The 21,726-nt window shown below is 38.8% G+C and overlaps 2 protein-coding genes across 2 annotated transcripts; one reads left to right on the forward strand and one right to left on the reverse strand.

Annotated features, from left to right (window-relative positions):
* Positions 1-1,730: 1,730 nt before the first annotated feature.
* gldc (glycine dehydrogenase (decarboxylating)) lies at positions 1,731-16,748 on the forward strand. The gene is made up of 25 exons (XM_053481054.1): positions 1,731-2,117; positions 2,292-2,370; positions 5,708-5,843; positions 6,266-6,430; positions 6,534-6,611; positions 6,707-6,854; positions 7,021-7,217; positions 8,179-8,275; positions 8,357-8,462; positions 8,547-8,686; positions 8,796-8,876; positions 8,972-9,069; positions 9,641-9,725; positions 9,812-9,853; positions 10,106-10,248; positions 10,632-10,707; positions 13,037-13,162; positions 13,559-13,708; positions 14,156-14,268; positions 14,872-15,010; positions 15,105-15,216; positions 15,301-15,396; positions 15,498-15,670; positions 16,141-16,221; positions 16,297-16,748. The coding sequence occupies exons 1-25, from the start codon at positions 1,827-1,829 to the stop codon at positions 16,432-16,434; spliced, it is 3,090 nt and encodes a 1,029-aa protein (XP_053337029.1). The 5' UTR covers positions 1,731-1,826; the 3' UTR covers positions 16,435-16,748.
* Positions 16,749-16,777: 29 nt separating this feature from the next.
* Positions 16,778-20,744, reverse strand: coq2 (coenzyme Q2 4-hydroxybenzoate polyprenyltransferase). The gene is made up of 8 exons (XM_053481055.1): positions 20,689-20,744; positions 20,203-20,550; positions 19,775-19,941; positions 18,491-18,612; positions 18,170-18,255; positions 17,443-17,576; positions 17,153-17,341; positions 16,778-17,020 (listed from the first exon to the last, which is right to left on the reverse strand). Exons 2-8 carry the CDS (start codon positions 20,507-20,509, stop codon positions 16,880-16,882), a joined length of 1,146 nt encoding a protein of 381 aa, XP_053337030.1. The 5' UTR covers positions 20,510-20,550; positions 20,689-20,744; the 3' UTR covers positions 16,778-16,879.
* Positions 20,745-21,726: the final 982 nt, after the last annotated feature.

Raw genomic sequence — 21,726 nt, forward strand, 5'->3', positions numbered from 1 at the left:
TTGCCTATAGTAGCTGAGTACTGGTGAGATAGTTTTATAGGTATGCATGTTTACTTTATTCTAACCAGGAAAAAGTTTTCAAAAACATTGATTATACAGTTTTGTGATGTTTGTTCACCACAGGTACTGTATATCACCCACAGGAAAATGATCAGCAGGAAAGTTTAATCAAACTCTGTCTGGGCTGTTGCAGTCACCTCCTCCTAAGTTTTACTTTTTCACACTATCTGTTGGTTTAAGAAATGATTCTCATAGACTTAAGACACTTATTTATGTGTCCAATTTTTTAAGGAACTGAAAGCATCAAACTATGGCAGGTTGGTTTAATCAGCTCCTTTTGAGAATCTAGGGACAGCAGGTGCATAGTATTGTAAGTTAAACAAAAAATACTTTGCAATTCTTTATGACAAATTACTTATGTTTCAAGGCCTCCAAGTACAGCAGTTTTAGGCAGTGTGGTCCTAAGTGTAACAACAAAAAAAAAAACTAAAAAAAATCAGGATGACATTAATCTTTTCATGTTCATGATGTAGTTGAGTAAGGGAAAAACTGAAGTGCTCTTAATTAATTCATAATTCTACATGAATGGTACTTTTTCCCTGATTGGTAGTTGCAAAAATATTTTGGGTATGGTACTGTATTGGGTCCATCAGCACGTCAGCACATTGAGCGCTTGCTCCAACCCTAGGGATATATTCGTCGTTTGAATTGAAATACAAATGACAAATATATCCCCAGGGTTGGAGCAAGCTCTTAATGTGCCGATGTGGGTCGCGTTGCCAGCTCTATGTCTGATTGTCATTCACACACTACAAACATTTTGAGAAAGTTAATTAGCTTAACATGCATGTTTTTGGACTGTGTAAGGAAACTGGAGTACCCAAAGAAAACCGAATGGGTTTCCTCTAGGTACTTTGCTTTCTTCACACAAAGCCAGTTACTTTGGAACTTCAGAAGATGGGTAATTCGGTTTCCTCCAGATGGTTTCCTCCCACAAAGACATGCAGGTTAAGTTAATTGTTGTTGGTCTTTCAGAGAGTGTTCTTTACCAGGATGGTCGCCACAGCGGACCATCCAATTCACACACAACCAGCCACAAGTTTTACGTTGAATGCCCTTCCTTATGCAACCCTCGTGTTTTATCCAGGCTTGGGAACGGGACTGCATCCAGGCATCCAGGTGCTCGGGTTTGGGCATCGGCTAAAAATTGAACCAGGGCCTTCTGCATGGCAAGTAAGAAACCTACTACTGAGCCCAATGCCTCTGCAGTTTAGGTTAACTGGCGTTCCTAAGTTGCCCATAGTGTGTGTGTCTGAGTCCCTGTGGTTGTGCTTGTGCCCAAAGTCTCCTGGGATAGCCTCCAGGCCCCTGCAACCCTGTACAAGATAGCCTTTTGGGGGTGGGTGGGGAATTGTATAAAGAAACAGACATCAGATTCACACATGTTCAATTTGTATAAAAGTCACAAATGTATTATTAGGGGAAAAAATCTATTTGCCGCCAATGAATGAGCAAATAAATAAATAAATGAAGTGTACCAGTCTAACGTTACTTGGGCACGCGCTCACAGTGACACTGATGTCGATGTTCAGCAAAGCGCACGTGAGCGGTTTGTGGGCGGGGCTTTGACTCGGGGCTCGCCGCTGCGATTGCCGCGTCTCCTCGCTGATTGGCTGCTCACTCTATAATGAGAAGGCGTACGACCCAGACACTTTTAAGACACTTGAAGAGAAATTCCACATCAGTAGCGAAAGCGTCGGCGGGTCACAGGGAACAGGGTGTGTGAATTTCAGGGTTTTAGTTTTTTTTTAATAGCTCGAGATAAAATGCAGAGCTGCGCGAGATCCTGGGCTGTTCTGACCGGCAGAGCCGTGAGCACGCGCATGCACTACAAGAGCTTCAAAACCGCCTGTGGGAAGAGAAATGTTCTCCAGAAAACACACGCAAAAACACAAGTTTCACACGAGTCCAAGGATATCCGCGAGCTGAGGACCTGTGCGGTGTTAGGGTCGAGGATGATTGACAGGATCCTACCGAGACATGATGATTTTGCTGAGAGACACATTGGACCTGGGGACAAAGAGAAGACAGAGATGCTGAACACCCTCCAGGTTGGGGTAAGTGCAAGAAACTTGATTATATTTACACCAGGGTTAAAGTTACCCTTATAATGTGTGTGCACACTTTTTCTCCAGATGTTTTGCAAATGTGCGTTTTTTGTAAAGTTATCTTATCTCCAGCTTGGTTTGTTTGTGATGCACATGATGATGTTTCATTTGTTTGGTTTTTAGACCATATCAGAGCTCATAGAAAACACAATCCCATCATCTATTCGTCTGGAAAGGAATCTGAAAATGGACGATCCAGTGTGTAAGTTGTACCTCTTTTATTACAGTAGTGAAGCAGAAAAGCCTGCATGTTTTTTTTTTTGTTGTTGTTGTTGTTATTTAATCCTAGATTTGTTAGGGATAATATGAGATTGCATTGTGGATTTTTTTTCACAGATGGTATGCACATAGGAAATGCGAAACATGCAAAATGTTAAAAAGTTTTGTGCTGCGTATTCAGATGTAGTCAGAGGCGTGAAAAGGTGAACGTGGGATTCTTTTAGTCCGAACAAAAAGCAGTGTGTGTGTTAGTGTGTGTGTGTGTGTGGCGGAATGTAGGCTGCACGCTCGCTGTGTGCCAATAGCCAGCCTGGCCCTTTCCCACTCCGCGCTCTTCCTTTGCACATATTTGGAGTTGTTTTTTGCAAGGAGCACGAACTTCTGCCGCCCCTCAGAAATCGCAAGTCGAGTGTAAAGTTCAGCTCGCGCTCGAAGCTCGCTCGCCAGGCCAGTTTGAGCTGGTTAGGGTCAGCTTTACCTTACATCACATCACATCCATCACTCCACTGTGGCGCAACGCGCGCGCTCCTGATATTAACCTGTGATCATTTCTTAACTTGTACAGCCATGGGCAAAGGTTTTGAAAATTCAAACAAATATTAAGCCTACTGCTTCAATGTTTTTTTTTTTGTTAGATGTTATGATAGTATACTGAAGTCTAATTACATTAAGTTTATGCAAAGAGTCAATATATGCAGTATTGACCTTTTTTCAAGATCTCTGCAATTCACCATGTCAAACAACATCTGGGCCACATCCCGACTTATGACAGCCCATTCTTGCTAATCAATTGAGTTTGTCAGAATTTGTGTTTTTGTTTGTTTGTTTGTTTGTTTGTTTGTCTATCCACCCATTGAGGATTGACCATGAGTTTGTTGGCCATGGACCCAAAATGTCTGTTTTGTTCCCCAGACCACTTAGTTATCACTTTTGCCTTATGGCAAGATGCTCCATCATGCTGGGAAATTAATTGTTCATCACCAAACTGTTCTTGGATGGTTGGGAGAAGTTGCTCTTAGAGGATGTTTTTGTATCATTCTCTGTTCATGGCTGTGTTCAAAATAGCAAAAGTGTGAGTGAAGCCCGGGCCCTTTGGCTGAGAAGTAACCCCACACACAAACTTTTTGAATCTACTGCAATCAGGGTGTTCTGCTGCCATGAAGGGGTGTACTTGCTCTGCAATAAGAGTTTATAGATAGGTTGTAGGTTTTGAAGTATTCTCCTCATGAATGTTAAGACCAGCAGAACATTGCCCAGAGCATGACACAGCGTGTGCCGGCTTGCCGGCTTGTTTTAGTCACTCAGGTTCGTGCTGTACAAATGCTTAGTTTTCTGCTTCCAACACAACACAACCCATATTAGTCATATGCAACTTTGCATCAAACCCTGTATGTACATGCCCATGACTTCTTAGTACAATATTTTATATACGATCTTGTAGAGAAGAGTGCTTTGTGTTCTGTAGGTTAAAAGATTATGATTATCATCATATTAAACAGGAGACCTTTGTATCATTTCAGAAACGGTAAAAGAGCACTTTAGGACATGATTATCATCTTTAAGTTAAGTGAGCATCCAGTCTGTGTGTACCCAGATGTCACTTCCGTGTGTTTGTGTGGTTGTGTGTGTGTATTGTAGTAATAAAGCATCCATGCTGAAGGGCTCCATGGGGGATTCTGGATGCCTTCATACTAGATTTTGCTGGTTCAACTGCCCAAAGCCTGCTTTGTAAATCCAGTAAGAGATTTGCACATGAGCAGCAGATGTATCCTCATGTACAGGATTGGAACAGGTCAAATTATTTGAAGCAGGCTATTCACATACTGTCTATCTCTCTCCAATGTAGCTAACAGCTATATGTAACCCAGGTCAGTAAAATGAGGCTAAAATGTGATTATCCTAATTTGTCTATATTGGGAAGAAACCTGGTAGCATTTGTGTGTCAGTGCGAGAGGACTGAGATGGGGAGATGAGAATATTTAGCCTGATTTGCATGCTGTTTAGTGTGATACTGTTTAGTTAAAACAAGTTGAAACAAAGCTAACGTGGGCTTGTACTACAAACCAAGGTTAGCAGATTCTGCTGCACAAGAGTGTGTGGACAATGTGTGTGCTTTATCTCATCTTATTGTCCATGCTCTGCTGAATTGCTGTGTTACTAAGCTGCACCACAATATGTGGGAATTCCAGCATGCTCTGGTGCATCCAAGCAACCGGAATTAAACCAGAATAAGCCACCAAGAACCAGCCCACATTCCCATCTTCTTCTCTTTACTAATATAAAGCTTTAATAACCAGTTCCAAAACATTACATGCAAATATTGATGTGTCAATTAAAAAAAAAAAAAAAGTTGAACACATTAGTTATTCATATCAGTTATTCATATCAGACTTTGGGGCAGTAACGTCTGACATAACCCTACTGTCGTTATTTAAATAATTACACACCATAACACATCCAGTGTAACCAGATCTAAGGCATTACCACTTTATATAAATGGCTGCATAACTAGTTTTTTTCAGTGCCTTTTGTATAAAAAAAAAGTCTTGTCCCATAGGCCTTATTCATGCATTTTTCTTAAATGTCAAGTTGCGTTATATTTATGGTTAGCTCTTTGTGGCCCCAGCAGGGTCAAGTGGGATAATCACCCATGTTTAACAAAGCATGATAACAAATGCTTCCTCACATGAATGCATTGGTATTGTTGTCAGGGCTGCATGATTTGAAAAAAAAGATCAATTATTAGTCGATTATTTTGACATATTGTGAATGCAATTTAAATTATGATATGTCGCTATTAAATTATCCATTTTTGTATTTAATGAGATTTATTTAAGTTACCAAAGATAATGGCACGAATCCTCTCATTAAGAAGATGGTTGCCAGTATTTATTTAGCAACTACAAAAAATAAACTTAAACTTGAATTCCCAATTAAGCCTATATCACCTGTGATAATTGCAATTAAATAACTGCACAGGTCCATATTAAGATCGGGCAGCATGTTGTGTTAGTGATTAGCACCCCTAGGTCCAGGGTTCGCATGGTGTTTGTGTGTTCTCCCCGTGCGTGGTGGGGTTCTCTGGGAACTCTGCTTTCCCCCAACAGTCCAAAGACCTGTGGAGTAGGATAATTGGCGGCCCCAAATCGCCCGTAGTGTATGAATGAGAATCGGTATATTTTTATTTTTATGTGATTAATTGTGCAGCCCTACTCGTTGTTGTTGGGTTTTTCCCAATATGTTTTGCATGTCGAATAAAAAGAAAAGTGTTTATTTATTTACAATATTATGGTTAAAATGATTATGTTGACTCTTCACAGGTGAGAATGAAATTCTCGAGACCCTTCAAAAGATTGCTTCCAAGAACAAGATTTGGCGATCCTACATTGGAATGGGGTATTACAACTGCTCAGTGCCACCCGCTATACAGAGGAATCTTCTGGAAAATTCTGGATGGTGTGTTCTTCTCCTTTTATGCTTGTTATTCAATATGACGCTGAGAAGTAGATTTTATTAGCAGAGGCCTGCAAAAAGTGTAGTTTGCATGCAGAATCTGGCACTTGAGTTGGAGTGATGTTTTCCATATGGGTTTTAGGGAGCCATTCCAAGCTGCAAAAATACTAACTCTTATTAAATTCCCCCTGTGTTCTGTGAACAGCATGTTGATCTTGATGTCCTGAGGACTTTTCTTCCTTTCTAAGATCTCATGATCTGATTGTGCAATCAAGCCAGTTTTACATAAGCTTTTACACTGCAAAACGCCCAAAACGCACATCTACACTTTTACACACCCGGTGCTTTGCATATTAGGGCTACAATATTAATTTAGGAACCGTTCTGGAATCGTATATTCCTGTCTAAGACTTTTCTTTTCACAGGGTGACCCAGTATACACCGTACCAGCCGGAAGTTGCGCAGGGTCGTCTGGAGAGTCTGCTCAATTACCAGACCATGGTGTGTGACATCACTGGTATGGCAGTGGCCAATGCGTCCCTCCTAGACGAAGGCACTGCTGCTGCTGAGGCCATGCAGCTTTGCCACAGGTTAGAATACTTAAAGAGATAATAGCCTTTAAATGCTTTAGGAATGCTGAACGTTTTTTTTCTTTAGTCTGTGTGGATGATTTGCCTGTTTTTCTGACTGCAGGCAAAACAAGAGAAGGGTGTTCTACATCGACCCCCGTTGTCACCCACAGACCATTGCAGTAGTGCAGACGAGAGCCAAGTACGTCACATTGATTGAGACGAACTATTGAATTCAAATCAAAAACTTGTGTACTTAAAATTTTTTATTTATGACATTTGTTATTCATACTGTAGCTACATTGGGGTGAAGACTGTACTGAAGTTGCCCCATGAAATGGACTTAAGTGGAAATGATGTGTGTGGGGTGCTTTTCCAGTACCCTGACACTGAAGGCAGGGTGGAAGACTTCTCGGAACTTGTGGACCGGGCTCATAAGGGTGGGGTATGTATTGCACAATAGGGCTGTAAAATCTACAGATGGTTTTAATATAAAACAAACCATGCTGTAATTTTTTTTGGTCTTTTTGTACATTTTCTCCACTGATACTTTGACTCTCTTCTATAACAATTGTTAATTTGATTCAACCTGCATTACATTTCAATTAAAGGCTCTAGCTTGCTGTGCCACGGATTTGCTGGCACTTTGTATCATGCGGCCGCCTGGTGAATTCGGCGTGGACATCGCCCTGGGTAGCTCCCAGCGGTTTGGAGTTCCTCTCTGCTATGGCGGACCTCATGCTGCCTTCTTCTCAGTCAAGGAGAACTTGGTCAGAATGATGCCAGGAAGGATGGTCGGAGTCACAAGGTGAGCTTCATGATGGGTGATTTATAATTTTATTGTTTGAATTTTGGTTTGCGCTACTTAAAAACAATGCACTCAAAATTGTGAGTTGCTAAAAGTAATTTCTAATCTCTTCTTATTCAGTTATATAATTTGGCATTAGTGTCAAAACTGTTAACAGAGCTAAATTGATTTTTTCACCTAAACAGAAAAATTATTAGGACTTGCATTAAGAAGAATTGGTGCCTCATTAATCAATATCATATAAAGATCTGAATTCTTACATGCATAACTTAGAACTCCTGTACAGTATGTACAATAATTTTGACATTGGTCAGTGATGGGTAGGCAGGTACAGACTATGAAGTTATTCTCTACCAGTTGTTCATTCCCATACCAACTACATTACTGCTTAGTTAAATATGGTCTCACCCACAATTAACCATATATGGTATGTAGAAATAATTCCCTAAAGGTTCAGTCAGTCACTCATTGTCTGTACCGCTTCATCCTGTATACAGAGGGTCCTGGACGCTTAGGGCATGACGCAGGGTAGTCCCGAGACAGGGTGCCAAACCATCCCAGGGCACACACATACACACACTCATTCACACACCATGGAACGGTAATCAGTCTAATCTGCAAGTCTTGGGACTGTGGGAGGAAATCCGGAATACCGTAGGAAACCCACCAAGCGCAGAGAGAACATGGAAACTCCATGCACACAGTGACGGGAATCGAACCTGGCTTCGAATCGAACCAAGACCCTAGAGGTGCAAGGCGACATTACTAACTATTAAGCTACCGTGCCACCTCCCCAAAGGTTACCATGACCTAAAAACTTTTTCTAAATGACCTGGTGTGAACTCAGACTAGTCTATTGACCAATCCCCAAACCCCAGCAGTAAATTTTTGAGTCTTTGCGATTTCAGACATATGTGAGTGCAAAGTATGTTTGGTTACATCTCTATCTTTCTCATCACAGGGACGCTGCTGGAAAAGACGTATATCGTCTAGCTCTGCAGACCAGAGAGCAACACATCCGCCGAGATAAAGCCACCAGCAACATTTGCACAGCTCAGGTGCAGAGCTGTTACTATAGTGCACTAAATAATTCAGTAGGAGTCAAAAGGTCAACTGTTTAATATTTAATGTCCCCTCAGGCTCTCTTGGCAAACATGGCTGCTATGTATGCTCTGTACCATGGCCCACAAGGCCTGAGGCACATTGCTGAACGGACGCACAAAGCAACACTGATTCTGGCTGAAGGTCTGTCATTAGTCATTTGCTTTCTAAACCACAAGTCAAAGGTCATGTCACTGTAACTTATCAGTCATGTTCCTGCCATCACAGGACTTGTCAGGGCTGGACACAAACTCCAGAACGAAATCTTTTTCGACACACTAAAGATTAACTGTGGTGTTGCTGCCAAAGATGTACTGCAGAAGGCTGCGCAGCGAAAAATCAATCTACGAATCTATGATGGAGGAATGGTGAGTTCTTTCCAGCTGTATGTAATAAGTACTTTCACCAAATTGTTATGTAATTTTATGCTTTTCTATTTAAGATATTCTTTAAATATTTTTATGCCATTGGTTTCAGCTAGGAGTGTCTCTGGATGAGACCATTACGGAGAGGGACTTGGATGACCTGCTCTGGGTGTTTGGGTGTGAATCCTCTGCTGTAAGTACTCCAAAAAGATTTTAAAAAATAACTTGCCGACATTGCTGTTGTGAAAAACGTCGTCAGACTGTTCCTTGTGCTGGTTTCTGTTACAGGAGCTCATTGCTGAAAAAATGAGTGAGAGAACCAAAGGCCTGCTAGTAAGTCCTTTCAAGAGGACCAGCATGTTCCTCACCCACCCAGTGTTCAACAGGTTTGTGAGGAGTGCTTCAGCTTTAACACCACAACATATAATATTCTTAAAGTTAATTAACCAAATTTAATATTGGTTAGAATTCAGTAAGAAAGTAAGAAAATGTAAATTATGGCAGAATAGCCAGTCACTAATAAGCCCCTGTTATTTGGCGCAATGCATCATATGTGAAAAGCGAGAAAATCGAGAGGAAGTGCATAATCTTTCTGTTAATTATTATGTTTACTGCGTTTGATATTTAAGAGAACATTAAGGATTGCAAAACACACTGGCACGGACAAAACATGGCTATAAACCATAAAACCACAAAGCTGACTGGCCGTGCTTCTCTCTCAGTTAATCATATACAGTACAGCTGATTAATTAAAACAGGTCACATCCAAGCATGACCAATAATAAAACTCTGCAGTCTTTAGATAGGTTTATGGGTTAAGTCATATTCTTAATAATACTGTTTACCACACCGAAGAACCAGCTAGACTAGTTTTCCCAATGAGGTTCAGTACAGTGCGTGTTAAGTAGCATTTCCACTCATGCACAAAAGTAATTTATTTACGCTTTGCACTTCCAGTTATCACTCAGAGACCAACATAGTGCGGTATATGAAAAGACTGGAGAATAAAGACATTTCTCTTGTGCACAGTATGATTCCTTTGGTAAGTCACAAACAGACTGATTTGAATACGTATTAAGTCCCATTATTCCTGTGTGACCATCCCATTGAAACTGTCTTTAAATGCAGGGATCCTGCACAATGAAGCTGAACAGCTCGTCTGAACTCATGGTGAGTCATGCTTTTTTTTGGCTTACGCAGGACAATCGTGGATAGACCCAGTGCCGTTGCCAAGGTTATGTCTGCCTCGAATATAAGAATCTGTGCCGTCACCAGGACTGTGTACCCTACGTGCTTCGGAATGTGCAGGCCGAAATAGCTAGCCGATTCTCGGTTTCTTTGCTCGCTCCAGTTTATTGGCCCTCACTGAGCCAGCTCATTCATGAAAACACTTTGTTTTGTTTTTTTTGCCCTCATTGACAGCCAATCACCTGGCGGGAGTTTGCTAACATTCACCCATTTGTGCCGCTGGACCAGGCAGAAGGTTATCAGCAGCTGTTTCAACAACTGGAAAAGGATCTTTGTGAGATCACAGGATATGACAAGATCTCCTTTCAACCAAACAGGTACACACTGCGTCTGCTGCAATGATTTGTTAACTTTTTTTTTTTTTTTTACTGGATTCCATATATTTATTTTCCTCTTCTACATTGTCAGTCAATTTGGAGTCTTAGCTAAAGTAAAACTAATGACTAATTAATGACTAAGTCATTACTAACAGATTCATTCAGGACTTAAATAACACTGTGGTATGATAATTGTTAATGCTTGGTAAATCTTAAGACAATCCAATCACAGACTGATTAAAACTTAATACAATGTCGTCACCCCACCCATGATGTTCCTTATCCTTATTGAGACATTGTTCTTTCCAAGAACTTTGAACTGTGATCTGTTAAGGCAGACTTGCTGCCTGCCAGCCTGAACCTTGTGTTGCTTTTCCATACAGTGGTGCTCAGGGAGAGTATGCTGGTCTGGCTGCTATCAAAGCCTATCTGAACTCCAAAGGAGAATCCCACAGAAGTGTGAGTGTCTGTACACGCAGTAAATAATTAACCAATCTAAACTAAGACCCACATAAACTGATCAAGGCACAGAACGAAAAGATAACCCAGGATTAGCTGGGAACAGATAAAAGCCTAACAAAAAAATTTAGTCCTTCTAGGAATGATCAGAATGCCTGTTTGTACCGGTACGCACTGAGGAAAAAGATAAGAACGGGAATTACATAACAGCCCGTTTGTTTCAGCTGACACTGTCTGACCTGCAAATCGATTATCCTTGTTACTGTCACAAAACTTCAACCTTCTGAACTGAATAAATGGCCGGACAAGGATAAAAATGACATTACACAAGCAAATGATGCTACGATAAATCTGTATAATCTATATCAGTTGTTTCATTGTTTGGTAATCTGTTTTTTTACATCTGACTTGAAATCATGTCTAAGAAATTGGACATTATACCTGAAACAGCCAAGGTTCAAACTGCCATGGTTTATACAAAACAACCAGTGCATTCCAGGTACAGGGATTATTTTACTTACATGAAAATAATCTATATTTGGTGAAATATTTCGGCCTTTAAGGCATCAACTGTTTAGTTTTTGTTGAGTGATCATGAAGCATAAAAAGGTTTCTATGGTTCAGTGTCCTTTTGGAGTTGAAAGTCATGTTTGCAGTCTACAGGACGTTGTGTTTATGATGGCAATGATAAGCTCCGATAGCTCTGCTTGATTTCATAATACAAATTAGACTTATATACTGTATATATATTCCAGCTATTACAAAACTCTAGTGATCTTGGCAGTTTATTGGTGGCAGTGTGCCTCCAATTTTAGCACAGTTTATAAAAATAACATTTTTGGCACAGTTACAGTTGTTGGAGTTATCTAGATAATATTTTTTAAATGAAAATGAAACTGTCCTGATTAGGGATTCCAACTTAACTGTTTACATGGACTCTGATCTAATAAGCTGTTAAGATTAAGCCTTAAACCAGAATGCAAGTTTTTTTGACATGCAAAAAGTTATGGAGGGTGGAATATGACAATGTGAAATAAATATGCTGTTTAATAAATTATTAAAAGTATATGTAGTAATAAATCATATTTATAACAAATTTTAACTCAATAAAAAACTATTTTTTCTATAAAATAATTTTAATAAATATAAAAAAAATAATTAGAATAATCTTTTAATAATTATTTATTATTTGATTATTTCATGATTTGTTTATTTCATAGGTTATTTATTAGGGCCCAAGTGCTATGACATCAGCTCTTTGTTGTTATAGTGTGTGAGGGCCCCCTGATTTAATCAGAATCAGAAACAGAAAGAGTTTTATTGCTACAGTAAGTACGCTTGCACTTAGAAGGAATTTGTTTTACAGAATTGTATTTGTACAGAAACAAAACAAATGACAAGACAAAACAGCACAATACACACTCACAAAACAAAACAAAAGTTTACAACAAATGGAGTCGTGTGTAAGATACTTTCATGATACTTTAATGTATTTATTCCACATTTTGTTATATCAACTATCAAGCTCAGTGGCCAGACTCAAGTCAATTGCCTGAGAATGCCTTGAGCTGTATAAACTATCAGTTTGAGACATTCTAAGAATATGAACTGGTGCTATTATGCCTGATGGAAAATGCTTGATACAATAAAAGCCTAGTTGACAGAGGCAACTTGGGTCTGATTCCCACTATGCACAGTACAATCTTGTAAGTTTCTCTGGACAAAAAAAGGAAAGAAGCTAGAGTGTTCTTGTCTGCTGTTGTAACTAACAGATTATACATTACATTTACCCTAATGGCATTTAGCAGACGCCCTTATGCAGAGTGACTTACATTTATATATCATTATACATTAAGGGGCTTACTCAAGAGCCCAAACGTGCCAACTGTTGTGTTGGTGCTGGGGTTAGAACGTGGGACCTTCCAATCAGAAGTCCAAAACCTTAACCACTGAGCTCTACCCCTGGATCCCTTTACACAACCCTACTTGTTTGCAAATACACAATTGTTCTTAATTTTCACTGGTTCAAAGAAGTTCCTAAAATGTATACACCACCCTCTTATTCCAATTGAAAATGTCTTCTGATCAAGTCAGTGTGTTCAGATTGTGCGGTTATTACATACACCTTTTCCCCCTGATTGAAGTATTATTCCGATTATTAGGGTCCATTTAAACAGAGCTTATGTTCATCTGTCTGGCCCATTTTAATTATAGCCTGGTATACTGTGCATTATAGTTCATTTTTATGTTCATCTGTCAGTGGTAAATCTGTGCTGTTCACACAGCTCTGAAAATATGTCTAAGCTTTTTAAACCTCTTTAAATCTCAGGTCTGTCTGATTCCTAAGTCTGCTCATGGAACCAACCCTGCCAGTGCTCAAATGGCTGGCATGAAAGTGCAGGTTGTAGAGGTGGACAAAGATGGCAGCATTGATATAGCTCATCTGAAGGCAATGGTACATAATTTTATTGTTATATAAGAATCTTCTACACTGTTTGTACTATCACCGTCCCCAAGCAGGGAGGGAAAATATTAATATATAGGCATTTAGTGCTTCTTTTTAGTGCATTTAAGGCTTAATATACAGTATAATGGGTAATTTATTAATTTCAGTGCCATTGTTTTGCTACATAAACTAATAAAAATATGTTATGCAAAGTATGCTTACATACCTATCAGACTGTTTGAAGGTTACAAGTTTAAATAATGCAAAAATGAAATATTAACGGTTAAATTATGCAGATAAAAAACAAGTATTATGAAGTCTGAAACTATTCCATAACAAGTGCTTGCTTTCTAACATGGGATTGCCTTCCTTGTGAGATTTTATTTTCACCTTTTCCATCTACAGGTTGATAAACACAAAGAAAACCTGGCAGCCATAATGATCACGTATCCCTCAACTAATGGTGTGTTCGAGGAGAATGTCAGTGAGGTGTGTGAGCTCATTCACCGGAATGGTGGACAGGTGTATCTGGATGGGGCTAACATGAACGCACAGGTGAAAAGCATATCCATTAAAACTGGGTCTCTGAGATTCTAATATACACCACTAGTCAAGTTTGGACGCGCCTTCTAATTTCATGGTCTTCCGATTTTGACTCTTTCTAAATTGTAAAACAATACTAAAGGCATCCAAAATATGCACTAATCTCATTCAAACAATTGATATTGAGGTGTGTCTGATGCTTATGCTCTGTAAAGCCGACATAACGGCTCTAATCTGAGGTGCTGTTAATTGGTGATTTTTGAGGTTCAACTTCGAAAGAACTTTTGTCAACTGACTGTTGTTGTCATTACATAATTACCCAATGCTATATATTTATAAAACTGTATTTCATAGTTTGAAAATCTCCATTATTATTCTGGAATGTAGAAAATAAATCCAAGCTTTTGACTGGTACTGTACATTGGCATTAAAATGTCTACTTATGTCCGGTGCTACCAGGTTGGATTGTGCCGGCCGGGAGACTACGGATCAGATGTTTCTCACCTGAATCTTCATAAAACCTTTTGTATTCCTCATGGCGGCGGGGGCCCTGGTATGGGTCCAATCGGCGTGTAAGTTCAACTTTTCCAAAATGTATTGTCATGTTTAACATTGCATGTGAGTTTATATCTGCATTACTGCACTGTTGAGGAGGGAAATGTACAGACATGAAAATGGGTTAAGAATGATTTTAAAATCAACTGGAATTGATCAAATTTGGAGATAACTTTTTGTCATGGCCTGGTTTAAAGAAGGCACTATAGGAATTCGGTTACTTTAGAATTGATGCAGGGTATCTGCCATAAATCTTTAATCACAGTTGAATAATGAGGACAGAACATAAAAAAAAAAAACCTTTGATTTAAAGTCAAAAGTTTGACTTTTAGGATTGTTTCGATTTATTTTTCCTTTTTCAAATACATCATAGTGTGAATGCATAAAGCATGTACTGTACATATACTGTACACTGTACACTAACCCTATGATTTTGGATTTCTAGGACACTATATAAGCAAAATCATGTTTAAAATGTATAAACATGAAAAAATATCAGTAACATTTTGTGATAATGGAGGATCACACCAACATTTTTTGTTTGTCCTGTTCAACTGTCTGCACTCAATTATCAGTTCATATCCGGATGTTTGTGCAACTTTTGCCAATTTCTGTTTCAGGAAGGAGCACCTCGCCCCATTCCTGCCAAGCCACCCAGTGGTGAACATGCAGTGTAGCAACATGAGTTCACTAGGCACCATCAGTGCTGCCCCCTGGGGCTCTAGTGCCATCCTGCCCATCTCCTGGGCCTACATAAAAGTAATGTGACGCTCTCTGTCATCCAGGAAGAAAATCAGATCATAAGGATAAATTGTTGTGGAACAGATAATAACGTGTTTGTAACATTTTGTAGATGATGGGCGCTAATGGTCTAAGGCATGCCACAGAGGTGGCCATCCTCAACGCAAACTACATGGCAAAGAGACTAGAAAACCATTACAAGGTTCTGTTCAGGGGCTCAAAAGGTGAATATGAGTTTTAACAGTGACACTTTATTTGTTTTTGTTTATTAGAGGTTTTGTTTAAGTACTTTTTACTTTTCTTTACAGGTTTTGTCGCACATGAATTTATTTTGGATGTTCGACCCTTCAAAAAGACGGCCAACATCGAGGCAGTGGACATTGCCAAAAGACTACAGGACTATGGTACAGGATTATAAACGTTAAGAACCGCTAACACAGCTTTTTCTCTGTTTTGTACAAGTATTAATTATTAGCAATGTACTCGTTTACAAAACATTTCCCAGGTTTCCATGCCCCTACCATGTCATGGCCTGTGTCTGGAACGCTAATGATTGAACCCACTGAGTCAGAGGACAAGGCTGAGCTGGACCGTTTCTGTGACTCCCTTATGGCCATTCGTCAGGAAATTGCTGAGATCGAGTCAGGCAGGATGGATTCTAGGGTTAACCCTTTAAAGGTACACAATCAAAGAAGAGTTGTGGTGTTTTCTTTCTTTATACTGTAATACAGTGCTGTGAAAAAGTTTTTCCCCTTCTTGATTTTTTAATTATTATATCATTTTTTGCATTTTTGTCAAATGATGCATGGTGGTATACTGGTGCTTGGTGGGTTTTCCTGGGTACTCTGGTTTCCTCCTACAGTCGAAAGACACGCAGATAAGGCTAACTAGTGTTCACAAATTGCTCAGTGTGTATGCATGTCTGCCCATGTGATGGATTGGCACCCTATTTACCAATGTATACCCCTCCTCGTGCCTTAAGTCTCCTGGGATAGGCTTCTCGACCCTGTACACAGGGTAAGTGATATGAATAAATCAATGAATAGGGGAAATACTTTTTCACGGCACTGTAAATAAACACTGAAAAACACAATGGTTAGCCAATTAGTCTCAACACGGTGCATTCATCCAAGTTATGTTATACACAGATGGCTCCTCATTCCCTGGCATGCATTGCCTCAAGCACATGGGATAGACCCTACTCCAGGGAGGCTGCTGCTTTCCCCATGGTATGTATCTTATATCTATATATTGTACATTATACACCTGGAACTATCATTTTATCATTTTTTGTTCTATTGTAGCCCTTCGTGAGACCTGAAACCAAGTTCTGGCCCACAATTTCAAGGATTGATGACATCTATGGTGACCAGCATCTCGTGTGCACCTGCCCCCCCATGGACATCTACGAATCTCCATATGAACAGTGCGCATCCTCGTGACCACCTTCCACCAAACATTGCTCCAAGTGATCCATCTCCAGCACATGCTGTACATCGGCAGATACATCTTTCCTTTCGTCTTTAATTTTACTTGGTGCCTTGTTTCTTGTTCTGCACATTCTATTCTGCTCATTTTAAGGCTACTAAAACCACTTTTTACCAGTCAACTTGATTTAGTGATCAGCTTGCACAGGTTTGTTATATATTTTATTCCATGTATAAAAAGATCTTTAAATGTGAAAGGATTTTGTTTTGGGTATATGTAGATATAACTTGATGTCTCTGTTCTCATTGTTCATGGTAATTTTTTAATAGATGTAACAATTTCAAATTTTTAAAGAAATCATGTTTAAAATTTAATAAATGTTTTAAATGAGTACTAAATGAAATTCCTATTTACATATAGATAACCATTTTTTCCCTTAATTACATTAGGAAGGAAATTTTATTTAGTTTCTTTCTGGCTATCATTTCGCTTCCACAAATTGCCAAAAACTATTCCTAAGAATAAGAGAAGTCCTAAATTACGATTGGAGGCGAATTTCTTCCAGCAATCGTCAGGCTTGTTGATGTCCAAAGAATAAACCTGTAAGTCACACCATTTGGAGGATAACAGTCATTAGAAACTACTTTAGCATTACTGCATCTTAATATAACAAGAATAAATTTAAAATAAATGGATTGAACCATAGAAGATCAAAGATTGAACCATACTAACCTGTTGTGCTAGATGAACAGCAACTGCAGACACAGCCACGTGGTATGGGACCGTCTGGTTTGCATTAGCGCCTGCCAGTATTAATCCAGACAGCATAGCGACAGTGAAGGCACTCAGCCATGGCTTAGTGTGTTCCTGGAACCTCAGAGCTGTTGATTTCACCCCTAACTTAACATCATCCTCTTTGTCCTGTTCAGAACAGAATGTTAGATTTTAAAAGTCTCAAATTCATCTTAAACAAGACATGCTATTCAGCGCATGCACTATAATACAATAAACTGAAAAAGTACCTGATGGGCATAGATTGTGTCATAAATCAGTGTCCACATGACGCCAGAGAAATACAGAGGCAGGCACACGGACCAATCGCACGATCCCATCACAGCTGACCAGCCGAGCAAAGCTCCCCAGTTAAAAGTAAGACCTGACAAGTAAAGTGAATTTTAATACCTAATTAAGTCCATCCTGAAAAACACATTCCCATTAATTTTTTAAAGCATTGTATATGTTTTTATCTTGCACTGACATCTTAGACATAAGGGACAGGTCAGGTTTGGCTGTTAGCTCCTACAACATGGTCTTTCTCAGTCACAAGTTTTTAGAAGTTGAGATGTGATGGTAATGAGAAATCTAACAAAGCATATGCTGGACTCCGTGAGAACTGGATTTCAGAAAGAGTCACTGCAAAGACACAGCTTGGCTTGTTAGTGATCTTTACTATATGATAACAAGCATGATGGCATTAGCAGTTGATTTAAGGTGATTGAATATTTTATTGAATAGACAGTTAAAAATTCATCCTCTTGCTATCTGATGTCAAGTACTATGGGGAAGACAGCTATGCCTTGATTTTGGTGGGTGGGACGATTTGATTATTTTGGTAAATGACCTATAGCCATTTGGCAACACTGCCAATTCAGTTATTTTGAGCAAATAGCAACAAATCAAAACAAGTACCCAGGGTGGATTTTCCCTTTAACCTAGAACAGTTTGATAAATGAATTTTGTAGAAGATACCCAAGACAAGTTGAGGCCAGTACGTTATTCTCTTCATTAATGGGTAGGTGACGACTAGCGATAATGAGGCGGCACCAAGGGCTATGCTGGAACAGAGAAAGTTTAATGTTATTCAATGTTTGCACTCTACTGCTATATCCCCAACTAGGTAAGAGATATATAATGCTACAGTAAAACCAAACCTGAATAAAATATTACTAGAATGATGCTTTACAACTCACATACAACTCACCAAAGCTATGTGTTTATGGCTATTAAGACTAAAACACTCAAATTAAAATAAGAGCAAAAGTACAATATAAGTTACAGTACATGCAGTACCTGTAATAGTTGAGACACAGCAAAACCCCCAGTGCTAAGCTTAACTGGCCTCCCAGGAACACCAGTGCTTGGAACTGAGAGATCTGTCCTGCAGCTATAGGCCGCATGGCTGTCCGGGACACCTGAGGAGCAGAATATAGTACAAGATTCAATCTCGCACAGCACCATTCGACTTAGAATCTGTACTCATACACTTTTACTTATCACTAATCAGATTAGAGGTAAAGCTTATAGTGTTCTACAATGGATAGTTGAACCAAAGAGATAGAAATTCGAAAGAAAGACAGATTTCCAGCAGCTTAAAAAGTGCTAATGTTGCTTCTATGATGTAATAAAACTATACTGGTATGGCCATTAATTTCAAAAATTCCCCCCCAAAAAATAAAAAGAACTGGCTTTAATCTGCCACTTAAAAAAATAATGCACCGTACAGTGTATGACTTCAGTGTTTATGAAATACAGCCAAAAGATAATAGCAAGATTTTTTGTTTTTGCACAATTCCTAATTCAATTCCAGTATAATTTAGATATCAGGCAATGAAATTATACAAAAGTCCATGCAGCCTGTTTTGGGGATTCTACATCATGTTATAAGCGCTGCTTTTTAAATCCTTTATCATGTCTAAATATACAAATATGCATCCATCTGCGCAAATCTAATGATGATATACGGTGCATTTATTCAGCATCTTTTTCCAAAATCACACAGATCAAATGATTTCGAATGTTCCCTGAGAGAATAGTGTTATTTTTAAAAGAAGATATTCTCTTAAATGTGATACAGAGGTCAAATAGTAGGACAGGATTAAGAAATAACACTTTTCCTAAATACCTGCAACAAATCAGTGCAGTGAGTCATATTGTGATAATATTCAGGCAAACCACAGAAAAAAACATGTATTCCCCTGACACCTATATAGACCACAACAACAGTGCTATGAAGGATTGAAGTACTGTATTTTATATTTAACCAAAGAGTGTGCTGTAAGGTGATGTGTGTTTCACTGCTACTTCTCTACTTTCTTTATCATTAAGGAACATGAATAAGAATATGTGCAGCATTGTGGCATGTTTTTTTGTTAAAAGTAAAGTGCAGCTTTATAAAAGCTTTTCTTACACTCAATGCACTTTAATTAAAAATTAGATTTTTCTCATATTTTAACTAAAAAATGGTTACCATTGGGTGTCAACAATTCTTGAGCCACTTATATAATATCCACCTATACATTTTGAGCTTGCATCAAACTAAACAGCAGCTGCTATTCAGCTTTTTGACAAAAATACCTTCTTGTCGAAGTCTCTGTCCCACATGTCGTTAATGGTGCAGCCAGCTCCTCTCATCAGCAGAGCTCCGGTCCCAAACAGTGCAAGCATGTGTAGGTCAGGCAGACAGCCCGGGTTCGCCGCCAGCCCGATGCTCCATGTACACGGCAGATACAACAACCATGTCCCTACCAATACAAATCCCATAAAACTTTATTGTTGTTGTATGGTTCAAGTACTCAGCAACAAAATACAGTTTAGCAGCTACCAGAAGTGCAAATTTTGGTAGTTTACAACTTATAAGATATGAACTTATAGTATATCTATCTATCTATCTATCTATCTATCTATATATATATATATATATATATATATATATATATATATATATATATATATATATACATATATCAATGTAATCAGACAATGTGCACTTGACATAAACTCACCAATAGGTTTGTCCAACCTCATTAAGCGAAGGTAGGGCTGAACAGATGCTGGAGCAGCATTGACGATCCCTGCAGGACTCAGGCTGAAGGATCTTTTGTTGTTAATTCCATAAAGAGGGATGTGTAAGAAACCTCTTCTCTGTTTCTGAAAGTTTGTACTGATATAACATGATCCTGATGCAAGTGAACCTGTAGTGTAATCCCTCCTGTCCCTCTGGATAGACGTAAAACAGGTGAAACACGTCTGTGATGGAAGCCTCCGCAGTGGATGTGAGCTGAGCAGAGTCAGTACCTTGGTATACATCATGATGTTTGCAGTGACTGTATGAGACTACATCTCAGTCACACCTGAAACAAAAAGTGCTTCATTTAAATACTTTTCAGGTTGTTGTCTTCTACAACAGTAAAGTGAATTTCGGCCTGAGAAGAGAAGGTGCTATATAAATGAAAAAATATATATATTATTTATTTATTGTTTTCACTTACATTAATGTTGTGACATCTAGGGAACGTGAAGGATTCGTGTGCTCCAGGAAAATTGTCCGATCGGAAACACCGATTTCCTACTTGGTTCCGCTGAAGAAATATAAATGGAACTGCTTAATCACAATTAAAAATAGATATTTTATTTATATTACATTTACAAACACGAACATTTGTACGTCATATATTCTGTTTTATGTTTAATAGCATTTCAATTTTGTTGTTTCTAGTATATACGCGTTTACTTTCTACTTCATGGTGCGTGTTACACAAATGAAATCAGAATTAATTTGCGACACTTAATATTGACAATATATACAATATTACTCAATATATTCAATAAATCCAGCTTTGAATTTGACACAAAAAGGGGAAAAAATAGATACAAGTCGACAATTAACAGATAAACTACACTATGTAAACACTATGTTGTTTTTCGCCCTCGTGTGGTCATGTGTATACATTACAGTACTAGAATTGTGCATTACGAGGATGAGATAGATAGATAGATAGATAGATAGATAGATAGATAGATAGATAGATAGATAGATAGATAGATAGATAGATAGACTTAATTGATCCTGTGAGGGAAATTATTGTGTTACAGCAGCAGATGGTTACACATACAGCAAAAAGGGGAAGGAGGAGGGGGAAAAGTGCAAACTGGCGGTTTAAAATAAGAAAAAGAAATGAAATGTGCAAATTGTCATTTTATGTATGTTTCTTTAAAGTGACATTGAATATTGTCATTATTGTCATCGAATGATTTTATGAACCGTTCTTTGTGACAGCGAAGCTGGATCAGTCTGTTAGAGAATGAACTCATCATGTAGTGGGTGGAATGGATTTTCCATGATTGACAGGAGTTTGTTCAGTGATTTGTTGTCCCTCACTGTCTCCAACCTGTCAAGTTTGTGTCAAATTATGTGCCTTGTGGATGATTTTATTTATTTATCTTGCCTGCATCCTTGGCACTGATGCTGCTGCTCCAGCAGACCACCGCACTATAAACAGACTGATAAAACATTGCCAGCATCCTGC

This window comes from Clarias gariepinus, chromosome 21 (assembly GCF_024256425.1).
Source record: "Clarias gariepinus isolate MV-2021 ecotype Netherlands chromosome 21, CGAR_prim_01v2, whole genome shotgun sequence".
NCBI lineage: Eukaryota > Metazoa > Chordata > Actinopteri > Siluriformes > Clariidae > Clarias > Clarias gariepinus.

What these genes read in the sequence shown, in the direction of transcription:
- gldc (XM_053481054.1), top strand. Translation starts at nt 1,827, where the DNA reads ATGCAGAGCTGCGCGAGATCCTGGGCTGTTCTGACCGGCAGAGCCGTG. An exon ending in AGGATGGTCGGAGTCACAAG is followed by an intron (nt 7,218 to 8,178) that starts GTGAGCTTCATG and finishes TTCTCATCACAG; the next exon opens with GGACGCTGCTGGAAAAGACG. An exon ending in CAAAAGACTACAGGACTATG is followed by an intron (nt 15,397 to 15,497) that starts GTACAGGATTAT and finishes AACATTTCCCAG; the next exon opens with GTTTCCATGCCCCTACCATG.
- coq2 (XM_053481055.1), bottom strand. Translation starts at nt 20,509, where the DNA reads ATGATGTATACCAAGGTACTGACTCTGCTCAGCTCACATCCACTGCGG. An exon ending in CTGTGTCTCAACTATTACAG is followed by an intron (nt 18,256 to 18,490) that starts GTACTGCATGTA and finishes TCTCTGTTCCAG; the next exon opens with CATAGCCCTTGGTGCCGCCT. An exon ending in CTGTTCATCTAGCACAACAG is followed by an intron (nt 17,021 to 17,152) that starts GTTAGTATGGTT and finishes TGTGACTTACAG; the next exon opens with GTTTATTCTTTGGACATCAA.